At 46.2% G+C, this 19,573-nt stretch overlaps 1 protein-coding gene across 1 annotated transcript in view; it reads right to left on the bottom strand.

Annotated features, from left to right (window-relative positions):
- The window catches only part of CLNK (cytokine dependent hematopoietic cell linker), a 162,576-nt gene that overhangs the window by 25,741 nt on the left and 117,262 nt on the right, over nucleotides 1-19,573 (bottom strand). Inside the window, exons 9-13 of the mRNA XM_042936891.1 lie at nucleotides 13,053-13,078; nucleotides 12,820-12,839; nucleotides 11,655-11,765; nucleotides 4,276-4,303; nucleotides 1,333-1,351 (exon numbers count right to left, since the gene is read on the bottom strand). Coding sequence (XP_042792825.1) covers nucleotides 1,333-1,351; nucleotides 4,276-4,303; nucleotides 11,655-11,765; nucleotides 12,820-12,839; nucleotides 13,053-13,078 — 204 coding nt within the window. The remainder of the gene's footprint in view (nucleotides 1-1,332; nucleotides 1,352-4,275; nucleotides 4,304-11,654; nucleotides 11,766-12,819; nucleotides 12,840-13,052; nucleotides 13,079-19,573) is intronic.

Here is a 19,573-nt window from a genome sequence, read left to right as displayed (position 1 = left end):
AACCACACAGTGAGTTGGTGGCAGCCTCTGAAATCCTAACCCAGTGTTGCTTTGTGGAACTATGCTGCCTGTCTTCAGTCTTTGGCCATGGCTCAGGACCTTCGGCTTTGGACGTAGTTCATCATTCAAAGTGAATGGTGAATGGTATTTAAAAGGTGAGCATGAGGGGTGCCTGGGTGGCTCAGCTGGTTGAGCATCTGACTTCAGCTCAGGTCATGATCTCACACTCGGTGAGTTTAAGCCCCACGTCGGGCTCTGTGCTGACAGCTCAGAGTCTGGAGCCCGCTTCAGATTCTGTCTCCCCCTCTCTCTGCTCCAACCCCGTTCATGCTCTGTCTCTGTCTCAAAAACAAATAAAATCATTAAAAAAAATTAAAAAAAAAAGAAAGAAAGAAATAACACTATCCTTGGGGTACCTGGATGGCTCAGTCGGTTAAGCATCCAACTTTGGCTCAGGTCATGACCTCATGGTTCATGGATTCGAGCCCCGCATGGCTGGAGCCTGCTTCAGGTTCTGTGCCTCCCTCTCTCTGTTCCCCTCCCCTGCTCACACTTTGTCTCTCTCTCTCTCTCTCAAAAATAAATAAACATTAAAAAATAAAAACAAATAAAAGGTGAGCGTGAACTTACTACTGCTTAGTATCTTGCCAGCTACTGAGTGAGTGTTAGATTGTGTTGCACAATGGCACCAACGATGTGCACACTTGTATGTGCACGTGCGTTCCAATGAGGGCATGCGTGTGTGTGCAAGGGTGACATCAAAGCTGCAGAGACTAAGAGCTTCCATGGAGCAGTGAGTGGGCCGGCCACGTCTTTCTAAAGTGGCAGGGGCTGGGGCGCCTGGGTGGCTCAGTCGGTTAAGTGTCTGACTCTTGGTTCCTGCTGAGGTCATGATCTCGTGGTTCGTGGGTTCGAGTCCTGTGTCTCTGCGCTGGTAGCGTGGAGCCTGCTTGGGATTCTGTCTCCCTCTCTCCCTGCCCTTCCGCTGCTCACTATCTCTTTCTCTCAAAAATAAGTACATAAACATTAAAAAAATAATAATAAAGTGGCAGGGGCTGACAGGGTGCCTCCTTCTTGTCAGTTGCCTGTGGCAGGAGAAGGACCTTTAGCTCGCCCCCTCCCCCAATTTAAATCACCTTGTTTCAACCAGAGGGCTCTTGGGTAGGTAAGAGATCCTCAGCACAACTGGATCACACCATCACGCACACACGCTGGGGTTCATCCATCCCAGGCTCGGAAACAAGCCTTTTGAAAACTGACTAATGCTATAAATCTGGAAATGGAACTTAACCTAATGATATCAGGGTATGAAAACAAATGTAAACAGCTCACCTCTCTCTGTTCCGAGGACCTGGATTGAATAAAAAGAAAATGATAGTGTTGAGTGACTCTTGGTGATGGAGAATTTTACATTAAACTGTGTGTTTTGGAGCAATTGCTTAGTAGAATTTGGGCAACATTTTTGTTATAAGGATAGATTTTTTTTAAAGCCTCTAAATAATTCTCCAAAAGACTAGGCAAAAATCAAAATGTTATGCTCTCTGTGTGATACAAGAGGCAAATAAATATGCAATCTGCTGATGAGACCGTAAATTGCTTTGACTCTAATGAAAGCAATTGAACCATTGCTGTCAAGAACCTTAGGAATGCTCTCACTCTCATCCCAACAATTCCACGGATGACACTTTGCTCCTAAGAAGACACCTGAAATCTGGGCCAAGTTCCGTGCACAAAGATGGCCAGTGAACCACTGCTTACAGGGTCAAAACCCTGGAAACAATCTACATGCCCACCGAAGTGAGAACCGTTAAGTAAAGTTTGGTGAATACTCACTTATTATATATGCATTTTTTATATATTATATATTTATATATATTGCAATATATATATATGCATTGCAAGTATTTATGTAAACTATGAAATAAGATTATACTGTAAGTATATCTCCATGTTACATGGAAAGTTCAGGCTAGAAACTGGGCTTATGATGTATCTACACGCAGGTGTGTGTGTGTGTGTGTGTGTGTGAGCTGACCTTGGATTCCAGGTCTTCTTACATTGGCTTCACAGACAAGAAGGCTTTAGCAACAAATAGCTTAGAGAGGCCCCGAATGTCTTGTCTGAGACTAGGCAACAGACACACTCTTTTGCTTCGAAGACCTCGGGGTCCCCTTGGGTTCTGGAAAGAGGACATACCTTCACCATGGGCAGCAAATCAAGGCAAATCTCTAGGCTAAGTGAAAAGGGTAGTGAATCCATTCTAACGAGTGGTTTGAAAGTCTCCCACTGAGTCTTCCCCAGGACTTTGGACCTGGCAGCTCAAAGTGCTCTGGAGGCTGTTGTTCTCAGGCCTGTCAAAGTTGCTGAGGGAGCAGAGCTGTAAACACGGCTCAGAAGCCATCCATCTGGGACAGCAGGTGACTTTTAAAATTGAGATCTAGCCAACTTTTTCTTGAGGGCTCTGGAGTTACAATCAGATATAATTAGAAAAGTGGGGTAAAACCTCTAGTTTCTGTACTTTAACTTTTGTTAGGAAATAAGCATATTAACTTAAAAAGTGATACCTCCTTATTTCCCTCCCTTCACCTGCCTTTCCTTCTTTCTTTCCTTCCTCCTCCTCCTCCTTTTTTTTTTTTTTAACTACTTTAGCTAAGAGGTATGTCTGCATTTCTTAAGGCAGAGTCATAGTGTGGGGATTAGATCTGGACTTTCAGGGGCTGGTCCCGTCTTCTGCCTGCTGTGGGGTGGCTTTTGTGGTGGAGAAATGGTCTTGACCCTCAGCCCAGACAATGGGGAAGTGTCTTGGCAAAAGATAAGGAGGAAGAATGTGTTTTTCCACTAGGCCTTGTTGTTCTTTAGATGATATCCACTTCTAGCAGAATGCCAACCAAAGTTGCAAAGAAAATCAAACTATCCTGCATGACCCCTGCTGTCTAAAGCTGACCTCTCCACTTCCTCCTGGCTTGTTAGTGATTGGAAGGCCTATTGTCCTCACAGGCTGACCAATGAGTTATGGACTCTAGGTCATTTTGGGTGGCAGCCATCTGCTACTTGTGATGCATGAAGTAGACCCACAGGAAGAAAGGGGTGGAGTCGGAGAGTGCCCAGGGGCAGAGTGCCATACCACTTGGGAAAATCCAACAACTCCCAGAACAGGGGGAGCCGGATGGAGTCCTGATTGGAACTAGGGCTGTCCTTCTCTTTCAGCAGTTATGTGCTGTCTTCCTTGCCAGGATTATCTTACGGATGAGAGGTGGTAAGTGTCTTGGTGAGTGACAAGTGAGAAGTGTGACTTTTGATTCTAGCATTCTCATAAAGCCAAATAAGAAAAGACACAAGGACAGACAGAACAAAAGAAAGAAAATAAATTAACCTCTGCAGTCTAGATATAAGAGCATAGGTCAAACACTAAGACAAGGACCATGTTCCTCAGGAAGCCAGTGAGAATGAGGTGAGACCACTGTGATTGCTGGACAGAGACTTCCCATCAGTCATGGCGGACCCATCCCTTGTTAGGGAACTTCCTTGTTGGGGGTTAGGGAAGTGAGTGTGGAGGGGCTCAAAGGCAGCTCCATGTTACCTGACTTTCATGCCATTTACTGAGCCTCTACTGTTCACTTGGTCATTTATGCCCTTGCTTTGACCTGCTTTAGCTTTTTGACAACTTTGTCAAGAAGGGTAACCATCTCTATTTTGTGGCTAAGAAAACAGAAAGAGGGGTGGGGTTGTGTGTGTGTGTGGGACTTGCCCAAGGCCACAAAAGTGGTATGTGACACAGCCGTATTCAAACCCAGGTCTGTGTGGGTCTGTATCTCATATATATGTGTGTGTATATATATATATATATATATATATATATATATATATATATTTTTTTTTTTTTTTTTTTTTTTTTTTTTTGTACCAGGCCATCCTGTCTTTCCTGTGAAGAGCAAATGGTGACGTATAGTACAATTTCCAACATCTTAGTTCTATAAAGCTGGAGACTGGAAGCCTTTGATGGAGGCTTTATGTCTTCCATGGAAACTGGGATGCTCTTGTCTTCATGGTACCAGTGAACACTGGTCTATTCAGGTAGCATAATAGGACCTTGGTCTCAGATCTGGATCTTAACTTGTTTTGTTTTAGTTTTCTCACCTTCAACGTAGGGATCATAATACATCTTGAGCATAGCTATTATGAAAATGAAGTGATAAAGTCTCCGAATCAAATAGTATCTTGCCTGTCACAGACGTTAAAGCACAGAAATTCCCTTTTTTGAATCTCAGGACTTACCTCATGCAAGTCCTTTAAGCTTATCTGTCTGCAAGGAAGAGAAATACGGTGTTACATAAAATACAGTTCATAATGGTCCAGATAAAATCATTCTGAGCCCTTAAAAACCTTTGACTGCACTTTCATTGCCAAATTAACAGCCCATGGTCCAGTGCGATATTCATCACTGTTCTGTAAAGCAACCGCCAGGTTATTTTTCTCATAATTTTCTAAGCAACAAAAGAAGTTTCGAGGCAATATGAAAGGTGGTGACAGAAAGGACACCAATAAGCAAGCTTCTTATTTTCGAAGAATTTAAATAACGTCCCCATTTCTCCTGACATTTGGTTTTTCGTGTCGAGTTTCATTAGCACAGTCAGACCTGCTATTATTACCTTGATTGCAAAGCTCTTAGCGTTTTGCTTTGAGGAAGCATCAAGAGTCTTACGTATGAAGTTAGGGTACGGAGGGATCCCAGGAAGCCACGTGTCAGAGAATGGATGCTTCTGGGAGAGGAGACGGAGAAAGGAAAACCATGGAATGAATGATGGGGCAAGAACTCAACACACAGTGTGCTAACGTGGGCCATTCTTCCTTCAGAAGAACCAGCAAGCCTTTCATGGATGCTGACGATTACGTCAGTTCGCCCCCCTGAGCCTCATTTTTCTCATCTGTGAAATGGCCACAAAAGCATTCATCTTAGAGGGTTATTGTAAGGATTGCTAGTGACAAGGATGACAATGTGAGGTGCTCACTGGGCACTGAGCTGTTCGGATGTGGTCAAAGTCACATAGAGGGGGGCGATGAAGGACACGGGTTGACAGGCATATTCTGTCTGCCAGGTCTGCCGGCAAGAGACTGGTCCTGAAGCAATGCCAGGAGGTTGGGGCGGCAACACCAGCCCCAGATGGACCCTGTTGATCTAGAGTGATAGCGATGAGCCCAGGAGCACATAGCACTCAGATCTGCATCCTGCTCTCAGACCGCCAAGCAGCAAGCAAGTGGACTGAGGTCCACATCTTGTAACCTGTTTCATCAGCCCCTTGGGGGTGATACATCTGCATACTACCTCGCCCCCCCCATTTTTTAAATTATTTATTTTCAGAGACAGAGAGAGTGCGGGCGCGAGCGAGCATGAGTAGGGGAGGGGCAGAGAGGGAGACAGACAAGCAGGCTCCGTGCTGTTAGCAGAGTCCAACATGAGCCTTAATCTCATGAACTATGAAATCATGACCTGAGCTGAGATCAAGAGTCTGGTGTTTAACTCCCTGAGCCTCCCAGTTGCCCCCTACCTACCTCTTTTAATGGGGCAAGTGGGAAGCTAAAGAGATACGATCAGAAGTAATAAAGTAGAACAGACACCCATAGTATTAATTATTTGGGTTAAATTGAGACTAATTTCTGACTTTGATGTTTAAGAGACTGTCATTTTAGCAATACTGACCTACTGGCCATGTGGCTTTGAAATGTGCAATTGATTTTAGACTTGTGATTTTAAGTTACAAGAGCCAAGCTGTGTTCGACTCCATTTATAAAGAGTTTTAACTGTTGAAGAGCCCTTGAATTTTTCTAGATTTATAGATTTACCTTATTAGATTTATAAAAGTTGTTAAAGAAAGTGTCGCTCATTAGGGTTTAAAGTTAGATGGATAAAGGTATTTCAAATATTTAAGGAAATTTAACTGAGTTTGTAGATAAGTCTTATTGTCTAAGATTCCTTAACCTATTGAGTGTGTCCTTCAGTTTCGATAAAATTGCTCAGTTTATAAATATAACAATATACTCTATAGATGGAAATTTGAGGCTTTAGGAAAGCTAGGTTTTGGAATTGGTAATATTAAAAAATGGATTTTTGAGAGAGAGAGAGAGAGAAAGAGAGAGAGACAGAGTGTGAGCAGGGGAGGGGCAGAGAGAGAGGGAGACACAGAATTGGAAGCAAACTCCAGGCTCTGAGCTGTCGGCACAGAGCCCGAGGCGGGACCCGAACTCAAGAACTGTGAGTTCATGCTCTGAGCTGAACTTGGACGCTTAACTGCCTGAGCCACCCAGGTGACCCCGCCCCAAAACGGTTTTTAAGTCAAGAACCCAGGTAATTTTAGGCGTCTTTTCAGTGCACAACAAAGTCTTTGGGCATAGAAATGTCTATGTTGAGAAGATTCCCCAAGTTATTTGTCCCCTTTACCCGTAAAATGAAAGCATCGGGCTTTGGGTGATGGCAGTGGGGGTCTCCTAAATGAGACTTACGAAGACAGAGAGAGATCTACACAGTCACAAAATGGAAGAGCAGGGTGGGGACTTGGTCTCCTCCCCGCGCACCACCCTGCCTCTCCGAGGCATCTTTCGGCTCCTGTAAGTTCTGCTGTGTTCTGTTTTGGAGACAGCCAACAAAACGTGGCCACCAACTGCATGGCATGAATAAGCATCCCCACATCCTTTCCTGTGCACAACATGTGCTCAGTGTGCATTTGAAGATAATAAATTTTACTTTAAAAATAGCTCTGGGACACCTGGGTCGCTCAGTGAAGCGTCCCACTTCAGCTCAGGTCATGATCTCACAGTTCATGAGTTCGAGCTCTGCATCGGGCTCTCTGCCGTCAGCGTGGAGCCCGCTTCAGATTCTCTGTCCCCCTCTCTCTGTCTCTCCCCCAACTGCGCTCTCTCTGTCTCTCAAAAATAAGTAAAACATAAAAAATTTGTAAAAATAGCCCTTCATGAGCCTCCCTTAGATTTCGCTTAGTTTTAAATAAACCGGATTTGAATCCTCATTCTGCCATCTATGAGCTCCGTTACCCTCAGCAAGTGAAGCCCCTTCTCTGAAGCTTGGTTTTCCCACCTGTAAAATGGGTAACCCCCGACAGAAATCGGGTGGGTTGATTAAGGTTCTCATGAAATAATACCTGTGAAAGCTGTTTGGAAGAAAATAACACCCTCGATCTGCGGGACACCTTTAACAGCCACTTTCTTTGAAATTAAACTTTCCCTCAGAGATAATGGTAGGCCTCATGCACATGTAGGAAATGCTACAGAGAGATCCCGTACGCACTTCACCCCATTTCCCCCAATGGCAACATCTTGCGGAATATGATAATAATTTACATCCACACTCTAAAATCAATGGTTCCCACCCAGAAGTCCCTGCTCCCATGCAAATTTGTGTATCCTTGCAATCCGTGCTTCCTCTCTCTTACAGGACTATGTTTTCTCTGTATCGCTACAGATTTTTTTTTTTCCCTTTCACTTCCCAACTCATCAGCAGGTATATCTGCGCCCCTGAGACTGCTTGAACTTATGTGGCACCAGCTTTGCCGGCTGCAAAGGGAAAACTGTAGTTAGGCAGACAGGTGTTAGGTTGGTTAAATAGCAGGTACCTTATTTAAAGTACGTTTTGGCTGAACCCTGCACTGTGGGGTTGGAGTTTGCTAGATGCAGGGAGATGTCGCGGTTCGTGACCTCTCTGCCCTTCTGTGTCCTCATCAGTAAACCGGGGGTTGGGATATTGCTTTCTGCTCAGTGTGGCTGTGGGACTAAATGAGGTAAAGCATCTGAAAGACTCCAGAGTGTAACAGGAGCTCAGCAAATGTCTTCCTGTTCCGATGACTCAGGATGCTTTTACTTGGGGCCCCGCGTCATGGTATTAACATTACAATGGATACATCATTGGAAAGTTATTCCCTTACTAATCTCTTTCTTATTGTGTCAGAGAGAGAGTCTCAATGTAGCAGTGGTTATTTTATGCAAATATTGCTTTGCATTTTAGTTCTCTTCCCTTTTAGGAGAGAGAAAATTCCGCGGGTCTGAAACTGCGGTGCAGTTACTTATGGTAATGATGTTTCCCTTTTGAAAAAATTTTTTTAATGTTTATTTATTTTTGACAGAGAGAGGGAGAGACAGAGCATGAGCTGGGGAGGGGCAGAGGGAGAGGGAGACACGGAATCTGAAGCAGGTTCCAGGCTCCGAGCTGTCAGCACAGAGCCTGACGCGGGGCTCGAACCCACGGACCAGGAGATCGTGACCTGAGCCAAAGTCCGGACGCTTAACTGACTGAGCCACCCGGGCGCCCCCATCAATGAAGGATTTAAATGGCATTCTCCTGAACTGGAGTGCTTTGATTCAATGGTCGCTTTTGGTGAACCCAAGACTTAGCTTTAAGATAGAGAATGGCCGAGCCGGTGGAGACAACTGGCTGTTGTAGCAACAGCTGGACCCACGTTCACCATTGGGAGAGGGGGGCCGATGGCGACAGGCTGCAGATGTCAGCTGCGTTCAGGGGCTGCAGTGGACTGCCACACGTACGTCACAGCCTCCCTTCACAGAGGGCCGTCTACCTCCCAAGCCTACGGAGCAGCTGATGGGAAGGGAGCGGACACTATTTTTCCTTGGCTGAAGCAGCTCAGCTCTCTAATGTCCCTTCTGTTTTGAGAGAAGGGGAAGCTAGCAACAGCCTCACGTGGTTGTTTACAGGCAACGTCTGGGTCCTTAGTAATGGTCGTCTGACTACAAATAGGGGGCCCGACTCAAAATGAATTTGGAAGCTCTGCTTCTGTGGCACAACTCTTTCTTATTCCTCGTGGCATTCTCAATGTCTGGCACAGGCCCTGCATGGTGTTGACCCCTCAACAGTCCTACACCAACCCTGTCACGTTGGCCGAGTGACCTAACTTCTGTGTATCTTAGTGACCTTACGTGCCCAGTGGGTAGGGAAGTGGTTTTTACCCAGCACCTGCCATGAACCAGCCACCGAGCCCTAGAAAATCCATACTTTATAGGGCTGCTGGAAGGATCCGGTGAGATGTTATACGGAATGTAACGATTCTCTGGAGGGCTTTACGGTGAAGAGACCCAGCCAGGTTCCCGTCACTTGCAAAAATGATTAAACAAATTTAACCGTAACTGCGGAAACCCCAGAGACACAAAAAGCAAACTTGGAAAGATTTCAGAGCCACTGAGGTGGCCGGAGTGATGAGGGACTTGTCTGTGGATCCAGGGAGGCGCCATTTTAGGCACTAGGAGCCTGGGCGTATGTAGGTAAGGCCTAAGGGCCTGCAAAGCTTTAGTGGCAGATATATTCCTAGAACCTGGCTCCCCCTGGGTCCTTAGCCACAGGCTGTGCCTGTGTCTCGCCTCTCAGAGCAATTAAAGCTGCTGCTGGGGAACAATACTTTTTTAAAAGCTTTCCTAATTATTTTCATGTAGAGCCAGGATGAGAAACATTGCGCTAGAACGTATAGCCTGTATTTCAAGAGAAAAATAGGGTTGTGGGTGCCTAATTCTGTTGGGTACAGATGGGACACGATGTTTAGGCGTTTTTCCTTCCTTCCTGTGCTGTGACACATATTATCCTAGGCGCTCGAGAGAAATCTCATACCTCCTCCCCTCCACTCTGTCACATGGGGACGCTCATGTTGCTTGCACAAAGAGGGGAACTCAGAACTATTTAAGAGCTTTAGGCGGCTATACAGCCAGAAGTGGCTCAGCTGGGACCCAAACCTCGTTTTTTTTTCTGCGTGAAGAAACAGAAGAAAGATCAAATCCTCTTTTTCTCCACTCCGAACAACCTCATCGCCTCTGCTATTTCATTCATCCTATTTTCTATCTCTTTACTTCTCTGCGTTTTGACCAGTTCCTACACCCATTAGCCTGTTTGCTCAGGAGTTTCAGGGATGGTACATTTTACGTTCCCGAGTCTGATGATGCCACTTCCTGGGGTTGATAGCATGTTGCCTTCCTGTCTCTCGTGCTTTGAAAATAGATATCAAAACAGAGCAAATGTGGGGCCTCCCAGCCTGGCTAGGACCCTCTGGAAGCTGCAGAAGGAAATACATGTTTATCAGACACGTACTATGTGCCCAGCCCTGTGCTAGAAACTACACACCCCAACCTTTTGGGGGTGCGTTACCCCCTGCCCCCAACCTTTTGGGGGTGGAACAGACTTGTATCCAAATAATTATATGGTGTGGGGAGGGCACAATAGGACACGGCTCAAGGTAATAAGAGTGCAGTAGATGTTGGTCACAAATATGTCCTGGGCGGGCACAGTTGAGAGCTTGGCATGAATCATGTGTAATTCTCATGTTAGCCCACGATGTGCGTGGTCAGGGCTACTGTTATTCTCACTTGACCGCCGAGAACCGCTGGGGCTGGGCGAAGGTTAGTGTGTGCCTTAAAGCAGTTTCCCGACCTTTGCACTCTTGACTTTTCAGGGGTTATTATTCTTTGTTGGGGGTGGGGGGCTGTCCTGTACACCGTGGGGTGTTTAGAGGCCTCCCTGGCCTCTACCCACCAGATGCCAGGAGCATCCCCACTGCCCGACTCGTCACAACAAAATAACGTCTCTGGACATTGTTGGTTCCCCTGGGGGCAAAGTCACCTCCGGTTGAGAACGATTGCCCCAAATGTGCCAGTGCAGAAGAAGGAGAGCCTGAATTTCCACCGGGGCATTCGGAATGGACTCCTGAGAGCTTGTGGCCCTGCCCATGCTGCTAGGCAGGTAGAGAAGCCCACAGAGGGGAGGAACTTGCACGGGGGAGGAGGAAGGGAATGGAGAACGGATGGTCTCAGGAGGCTGCAAAGGATGAACAGATGAAGAGACGTTCACCAGAAAACTGAGGCGGAAATGGGCATTTTAGGTTCTTGAATGTTCCCCATCAGAGCCAGTGATGACTGGGTTTTCCAGAGAAGCTCAAAATGTGCCTGATATTTTGAATTTCTGTATCTATGAAGATTCAACTGACTGAAGCCGCGGGCCCCAACCGGCTGATTCAAGCTTGCAGTAAGGAAGCATCGTTCATTCCATGTAGGAACAAGAGAAAAATGCTAATCTCTGTTCTGTCTTCTAAAACAAGGCAGTTTGGGAAATTCCAAGTCTCTTGGGGGGGGAAAGAAGTCCATTCACAGTTGCTAACATTTTGTGATTGTCGCTGGCTGTCAAAGGTCCCGCACGTTTGGGAGGGGGGCTCAGTCATCAGCTGATAGTACCAGAGAGGTGGCTTTTTAATTATTTGTCCTAACGGCAATAATGTTTTCGACAAGTGGGTTATATTCCTTCTGCCTCGGTGGTGAGAAGCTGGGGGCCGGTATTGGTCTGCAGAGTCTGAACCCCTTTTTGGATTTTACATAAAAAGTCCTGATTCTGTTCTGGCACTTAACACTTTCTTTAACGGCTAGTTCAGGTCTCAAGTGAGCCTTTGGGGCAATAACTCATTTTCTTACAAAGAGGATGTGTTTTCTGTTATAGAATCGGACTGCAGGCTTCTAAGACACTTTTCCCTCAAGGCATCTTTGGCAACTTGAGGCACAGGAGCAGGGAGCCTGTTGGCAGGGGTGGCTGGTTGTCCTTGTCGCCCTCCCCTGCCCCCCAGCCTCCCTGGGCATTTCACCAGCGACAACCTCAAACCTGTCACCTGGGTTCTCTCTGGACGTCCGGAAAGGCGAGCCTCTGAGGGAGGGGTGACCAGCTGCTCTCCGGCTGGGGCGGCAGGGGCTGGTACTTCTTCGGAAGAATGCCAGGTGGCCTGAGGGAAGAGTCACAGTGAGAATGTGATCAGGTTTGTTGCACAGGTGGCTCTCCAGACAGCCCTGCCCTCCGTGTCCCCAGCTTTGGCCCAGAGGTCAGTTGTGGGGTGCCCCGATCCATTTCGGGGAGCCCCGGTTGTCAGAAAACTGTAGTCATTCTCCTAATGAGCCTAGAGCCCCCTCCCTGCTGTGTGCTCGTCCGTCTGGTTCTGTTTCCCAAAGGGTGGGATGGAACCTTCTGCAGGGTGTCATAGGTTTCTCAATATGCCGAGTTCTAGGGAGGCTGGAAGACGTGAGCTCTGGAAACTCCCCAAAGAAACAGGAACATGTCTGAAGGTCAGTGAACAGCTCACTCACTCACTTATAAAGCGTACCGGGCGCTGCTGGCAGAGGCTGGAGATACAGACAGCAGAGACCCAGTCCTTGGCTCAAGTCACGTCCCGCTAGTGTGGCAGAGAGAGAAGCCACGAGAGGTGACCAGCAAGGCGTGGTATGCTCTGTGTCCTCCTGGGGCCCATGGGGGACAGCAGAGCGGCCGACTCACCCGGAGTCCGAGAAGTCGAGGCTGTTGTTCTCGCCTTCATGGGTATGTGTAATAAAACGATAGTTGTATTTCTGTATATACGATATAGAAAACTGCACGTACATGCCCAAATATGTACCACACCTTGTAAGTTCCGGGAACACATTTCCTAGTGTAAGTACCATCGGGGGGATTTCTGTGCTGAAAGGAGGGGAGAAGCGGGAGAGCTTAGAGCAGTGGGTTCACCAAGAACTGATGTGTGCCCGGATACGGAACAGAGGGCTGGGAGTGAGCGGACGGTTAAACGGATGTGTGAAGGCTCATTCAGACCGGCTCATATTCATTTTTCCAAGCCAACTTGTTTGTGGTTCTTTTCTTTTCTTTTCTTTTCTTTTCTTCTTTTCTTTTCTTTTCTTTTCTTTTCTTTTCTTTTCCTTGTCTTTTCTTTTTTAAAGTCTAGAGCTTTTCAAATTCTGGAACTAATCACTTAAGTGTCTAGCAAAATAAAATTTCTATGTCAAGCGTCTTACCGAGGAGGTGGGAAAGGAGTCTGCAAAGGAAAGAGAATCAGAAATTAAATTTATTGTTCGTTAAGCAGAACTAATGGCTAACTATTCGGGGGGTTTACAAACAGAAGTTAAAAATCCCAACCAAACTTCTGGGTTATATTTTTCAAGTGATAGCTAAGCCTTTACGTTGTCCACCTTCCTATGCTTCTAAAATACAGAGTGGGTGACAAACATGTTTTAACGATGTCACTTACCTTGCTTTCCTTTGCGGGTCTGTCTCCTAAAACAGAAGAGGAAGAGCAGTGAGTTTATGGAAATGCCGTCAAGCTTGTTTTACGTATGTTTAAGTGGAAATCATTCCCATTGGAATCGGCACTCCTTATCAGGGAAATACAAATCAAAGGCGCACTGAAATACCACCTCACGCCCGGTCAGAGTGACTCAAATGAACAAATCGGGAGACTATAGATGCTGGAGAGGATATGGAGAAACGGGAACCCTCTTGCACTGTTGGTGGGAATGCAAACTGGTGCAGCCGCTGTGGAAAACAGTGTGGAGGTTCCTCAAAAACTTAAAAATAGACCTACCCTATGACCCAGCAATAGCACTGCTAGGAATTTACCCAAGGGATACAGGAGTACTGATGCATAGGGGCACTTGTACCCCAATGTTTATAGCAGCACTTTCAACAATAGCCAAATGATGGAAAGAGCCTAAATGTCCATCAACTGAAGAATGGATAAAGAAATTGTGGTTTATATACACAATGGAATACTGCTTGGCAATGAGAAAGAATGAAATCTGGCCTTTTGTAGCAACGTGGACGCAACTGGAGGGTATTTTGCTAAGTGAAATAAGTCAGGCAGAGAAAGACAGATACCATATGTTTTCACTCATAGTGGATCTTGAAAAACTTAATAGAAGACCATGCGGGAGGGGGAGGGGGAAAATAGTTACAAACAGAGAGGGCGGGAGCCAAACCATAAGAGACTCTTAAGGACTGAGAACAAACTGAGGGTTGATGGAGGGTGGGGGAGAGGGGAAAGGGGGGTGATGGGCAGGGAGGAGGGCACCTGTTGGGATGAGCACTGGGTGTCGTATGGAAACCAATTTGACAATAAATTATATTTAATATAAAAAATTAAAAAAAAACTTCCCTAAATTAAAAATAAGAAAATATATAAGCATCATAAAAAAATAAATAAATGAATAATCTCGATGATAATGTCAATTCAGGTCTGTTGAGGTCTTAATAGGTATCAGCACCAGGCTAAATATCTTAGTGATCTCATTAAATCCCTGCCTTTGTTCTAGAAGTGAAAAGACAGGGCGTGGGAAGTTACCCTTCAGTCATCCTGTAAATGGTAAAGAGTTCATTGTATGTGGCATGACTCACAAGATCCCCTCTTAACCACAAATTCTTTTTTCTTTTTTGAGAGAAAGAGAGAGAGAGAGAGAGAGGCAGAGAGAGAGAGAGGGAGAAAGAATCCCAAGCAGGCTACCAGAGCAGAGTGTGAGGCAGGGCTGGAACTCACAAACCTTGAGACCTGAGCAGAAATCAAGAGTTCGATGCTTAACTGACTGAGCCACCCCGGTGCCCCTTAACCACTAATTCTTGATTAGAATTAGCATTCATAGGGGCGCTTGGGTGGTTCAGTCGGTTAAGCGTCCGACTTAGGCTCAGGTCGTGATCTCACCGTTCGTGGGTTCAAGCCCCACATGGGGCTCTGTGTGGATAGCTCAAACCCTGGAACCTGCTTCGGATTATGTGTCTCCCCCTCTCTCTCTGCCCTTCCCCTGCTAGAGCGCTCTCTCTCAACAATAAACATTAAAAAAAAAGAATTAACATTCTTATATAACTATATAGTTATTTTATTATTTCAAATGCCTGCCTAACACCTTCACTGGACATTTCTGAGCAGAGGAGAATAGCATCATAGAATCTTCCAGATGGCAGAGTTTCCTCAAGCTCCAAAATCCAACTTTTATTGTAGACAAAAGTAAGGACAGTTGGTCAAGACCACCCCAGCCTAGGAAAGCCTGAATGAAGCCTGGGAACGCTTTTCCAGACTTCCAGGTAGTTTTAGTTCCACGATGCAGTTCATGTCCAAGAGAATCACTGAGATGCTGCTACCTCGAGCTCAGCGTAGAACCAGGCACTGGGGCTAAGAAGACAGCACGGCCCTTCCCTTGAAGGTGCTTATGCTTGGCCGGCTCACAGACCAAGTTCTAGGCTCTGGGGATATAACGAGGAGGGTGAGACCCTGTCCCTGTCGCCACAGAGTTTATACTTAAGAGGGTAGATGTGGATTGAAAACACTATTGGGGTGCCTGGTGGCCCAGTTGGTTAAAGGACTCTTTTTTTTTTTTTGAAGTTTATTTATTTTTGGTGGGGGAGGGGGAAAGAAAAAGGGAGAGAGAGAATCCCAAGCAGGCTCCACATTGTCAGCAGGAGGGTGTGCGGGGCTCGATCTCACAGACTGTGAGATCATGACCCGAGCCACGATCGAGAGTTTGACCTTAGCCTACAGAGCCACCCAGGTGCACCAAGCGATCAACTCTCGATTTTGGCTGAGGTCGTGATCTCATGGTTCTTGAGATCGAGCCCCGTGTCGGGTTCCAGGCTGACAGCATGGAACCTGCTTGGGATTTTCTCTCTCCTTCTCTCTCTTTCCCTCCCCCTACTCGCGCTCTTTCTCTGTCTCTCAAAATAAATACATAAACTTAAAAAGAAAACAGTATTGAAAATGGGATGAGAATCTCAGAGAGGTCATGGTATTAAAGGGAAACATGGGAGACTTAAGTCTGGCATGTCAGAAAAAGCCTCCTTGAGAAAGCAACGTTTACTGATCTGTAAAAATGGAGGTGACGTCAGAGATGTTTATATGGCGGTGGGAGGAACTGACGAGAAAGTGTGGCTCCTGTCATAGGTGACTTCCACCTCGGTGGATTACTGTTCTCACTGAGCTTTGTTTCCTTGTGTGTGAGACAGTGAAGCCGGACTGGATGAGTGGTTTTTAACCAGGCTCGGAAGGGCACCCTCAGCTCCTCCTGGGGAGTTAGGAGGGCTGGGGGACTGGTTTCTGGCTCCTCCTCCCATGTCCCACATCACAGAGGGCTCCATTTTGATCTCCTTCCAGATTTCTTTTGGGGAAAGGTCCAGCTGGCCCAGAAGAACACAACACAACACAACACGACACAACAAATGCTTGTCTGGATGATTTCATAGGGCTCCTCCAGGTCTAAAAGAATTACTCAATTGGGCCTAATTATTAGTCTTTGTATCTTATTTTTGTGTTGGGAAAATACTTTTTAAAGAGATAGACTAGATTTCTCCGCACAAATTCAAACACGGATGGCAAACAGGAATCATCGATGTTCTTGGCATCATAAAAACAAAATAAGATCCAGGACGGATTTCAACAACAGCAGCAATCTGGTTAATGTTCGATCTTTGGCTATTTCAATGATGTTTCCCAAAAGCTTGGACCACATGATGCCCTCTTAAGGCGCCAAGTCAAAAAATGTAAGATTGGGGCACCTGGGTGGCTCAGTCGGTTAAGCGGCCGACTTCAGCTCAGGTCACGATCTCACGTCCGTGAGTTCGAGCCCCGCGTTGGGCTCTGTGCTGACAGCTCAGAGCCTGGAACCTGTTTGAGATTCTGTGTCTCCCTCTCTCTGACCCTCTCCCGTTCATGCTCTGTCTCTCTCTGTCTCAAAAATAAATAAACGTTAAAAAAAATTTTTTTAAAAATGTAAGATTAACTTCCCCTCGCTTTATGGCGCGTTGGCTTTGCTTTTGGAGCTCGCTGGTGGACCATCTCGCTGTTCTTATTGCCTTTGCCTATAAGCTGGATGTTGGCTCCCTAAGAGGCCTTTCTTCACAGCTATCACTATATCTTTGGGGGATCAATTCAATTTACTGGAAAAAAAATTCACTAAAGAGACAGAGTATCTGGGATTCGGTAGAAACTGTCCATTTATCGTTTCAGAGGTATCTATCCCATTTGCTTCAGTGTCCATGGGCTTTGTAAAGGACATCTATCCTCCTCTTATTCATTGCTTATTATTGAGCACATAGTATTTGTCCAGCATGGATTCATTTTTGATATACTTATTGATGCAGGTGTTGGGGAATATAATGCCAGAATAAAAGTTGTTACTCCCATGTAACTTACACTTCAGTGGCAGAAGATAGAAAACAAATAAACAAAAGTACATGATGACAATGACAGGTGATGACAAAAGTGCCTCAAAGAAATGTGACAGAGTGAGGGGGAAAAGCAGGGGCATGGAGAAAGCAGGAGCATGAAGGGCTCCCCATGTGTCACGCAAAAGAGATAGGGTATGGGGTGACCTTTTTAAAAACAGATCCCAGAAAGCCTCTCTGGTTAGGTGATGAGGAAACAGAGGCCCGAGGAAAGTAAGGAAGCACATCACATGACTATGCGGGCAAGAGTTTCCTGACATAGGAAACAGCAAGTGCAAAGGCCCTGTGGTGAGATGAACACAAGAGGGAGGTAGAGTGTGAGTGGTGACTGCAGAGGTAGGGGAGTGCCCAGATCACCTGCCATCATGTAGGCTGTGGTAAGAGCTTTGTCTTAAACACAGTGCCTCTTTTGTATGCACTGTTCATGTGTCCTGTGTCTTCTTATCATATCACATTTTCTCCGGCATCCCTTAGTTTCCCCCCCTCACTTCAAAACTTTTGTATATGGCACCAACGGTAACAGCAGCGGAGATCTCGACCGTATCAAATATGCCTATTAGTTAGTAATCGTCTACACAGTCAAGCTTCACTTGTTTGTTGCTTAGATAACTGGATCCCTGCAAACCAGCGGGTGAGAGTGAATTTCAGGGATTCTACAAGCGAGAAACCTGCATCAAATCAGCAAAGTGCTATGTCACACGGTGATGCGGCTTTCCTGATAATTCATAAAATCCAACCAGCTTTGTTTGGGGGGGGGGGAGGGTTATTTAATAAAGTGATAACAACTCAAGCATTTGGGATAAGGGAAGAAGGTGAGATGTGGGAGCTGGGTCTCTGGAGTTTGAATATTGATCCTGCTGCTTATTCTGGGCAGCATCGCGGCAGGTGCTCGATAAATATTTATGCAACGAGCCAATGGACCGAGGAGCGGCTGCGCCTCCTCATCTGGAAAAGCGAGAGATGGCTCCTCCCACTTCCCTGGGATTCGGGCGTGGAATGAATGGGGTAATGCGCTTCAAGCACGTGGCTTTTAATGCAAACCCAGTTACAAGCATTATTGTGCGATGGAAAATTAGAGGGCAAAGAGCAGTTCGTTCTCCTTATGAAGTACACAGATCTTCTCCAATGCTAGGACATATTCTCCAATGCCAGGAAAAGCTCCCTATCTGTCTCCGAAGAAGTCACGGTTGTTCTCTCCAAGGTCCTTCCCTTCTTGAAATTCAATACAGTGGGTTTCGCTGGGAGGAGGCTGCCGTGCTCGCCATCTGGTGGCCATATGGGTAACTAGCAGCATCTGCCCGGAGAGTGTCCTCATTCGCTCTTAGGTCTGCAACGAGATAGGTTGCACTTCCGCTGCAAAACTTACTGTTGCTTCGGAGGTAAGGTGGTGAGGGGAGCACAGCACGGCTGCGGAATCTGATGGACCGGCTTTGACTGCTACCTCCGTCATCTGTTAGGGAGCAATCGTGGAGAAACGGTCAACGTTGCAGGGTTCTGTGAAATCAGAGCGAAGCATCCTGGGGAAGAATCACAAGACCTGCCTGGGGTGCCTTGGAGCAGCCCGTACCAGCTCACGAGGGCTCGTTGCTACGTTTTCGGGAATTTTGCAACGCAGTTGTTACACACCGCCATTATTACAAAATGAATTATTTAAGGTACGCTTCAGTTGTATCAGAGGCTGCCAAACTGCCTTCCAAGTGGCCGTGCCATTTTGCCTGTTCACCAGCAATATTTGAGAGCTCGTTTTGTTCCACGTCCCCGTCAGCATTTGGTGTTGTCGGTGTTCCGGGTTTGGGCCACGCTTACAGTAGAGTGTATAGTGGGCATCCTTGCTGTTTTCATTTGTATTCCCCCGACGAGGTCTGATGTGCAACATCTTTCCATACGCTTCTTGGCCGTCTGTGTATCTTCTTTGGTGACGTGATGTTGAGGTCTGTGGCCCATTTTTTTTTTTTTTTTTAATTGGACTGTTGGTTTTCTTCTTGTTGAGTTTTTTTGTGTATTTGTATTTTGTGTATTTGTATTTGTGTATTTGAGCTCTTTGTGTATTTTGGACAACAGCCCCTTACCAGGTGGGTCTTTTGCAGATATCTTCTCTCAGTCTGTGACTCGTCTCCTTCTTCTCTGGATACTGTCTTTCCTAGAGCAGAAGTTTGTAATTTTCAAGATGTCCGGCTCATCAGTGATTTCTTTCACGCGTCACGCCTTTGGTGTTGTACCTAGAAAGGCATCACTATACAGGTTTTCTCCTGTGTTATCTTCTAGGAGAGGTTTATGGTTTTGATTTTTCTGTTTACTTATTTTTGAGAGGGAGAGAGAGAGTGAGCACAGGAGTGGGGGAGGTGCAGAGAGCGAGAGGGAGACGGACGATCCAAAATAGCCTCCGGGCTGACAGCAGGGAGCCTGAAACGGGGCTCGAACTCATGGACCGTGAGATCCTGGCCTGAGCTGAAGTGTCCGGGACGCTCAACCGACTGAGCCATCCAGGCACCCCTATAGTTTTGATTTTTAATTTAGGTCTCTGATCCTTTTTTGAGTTAATTTTTGTAAAGGGTTTAAGGTCTG

Source organism: Panthera leo, chromosome B1 (assembly GCF_018350215.1).
Source record: "Panthera leo isolate Ple1 chromosome B1, P.leo_Ple1_pat1.1, whole genome shotgun sequence".
Taxonomy (NCBI): Eukaryota; Metazoa; Chordata; class Mammalia; order Carnivora; family Felidae; genus Panthera; species Panthera leo.
The sequence above is the reverse complement of the archived record's forward strand: the minus strand, read 5'-3'. Positions and strand labels throughout refer to the sequence as shown.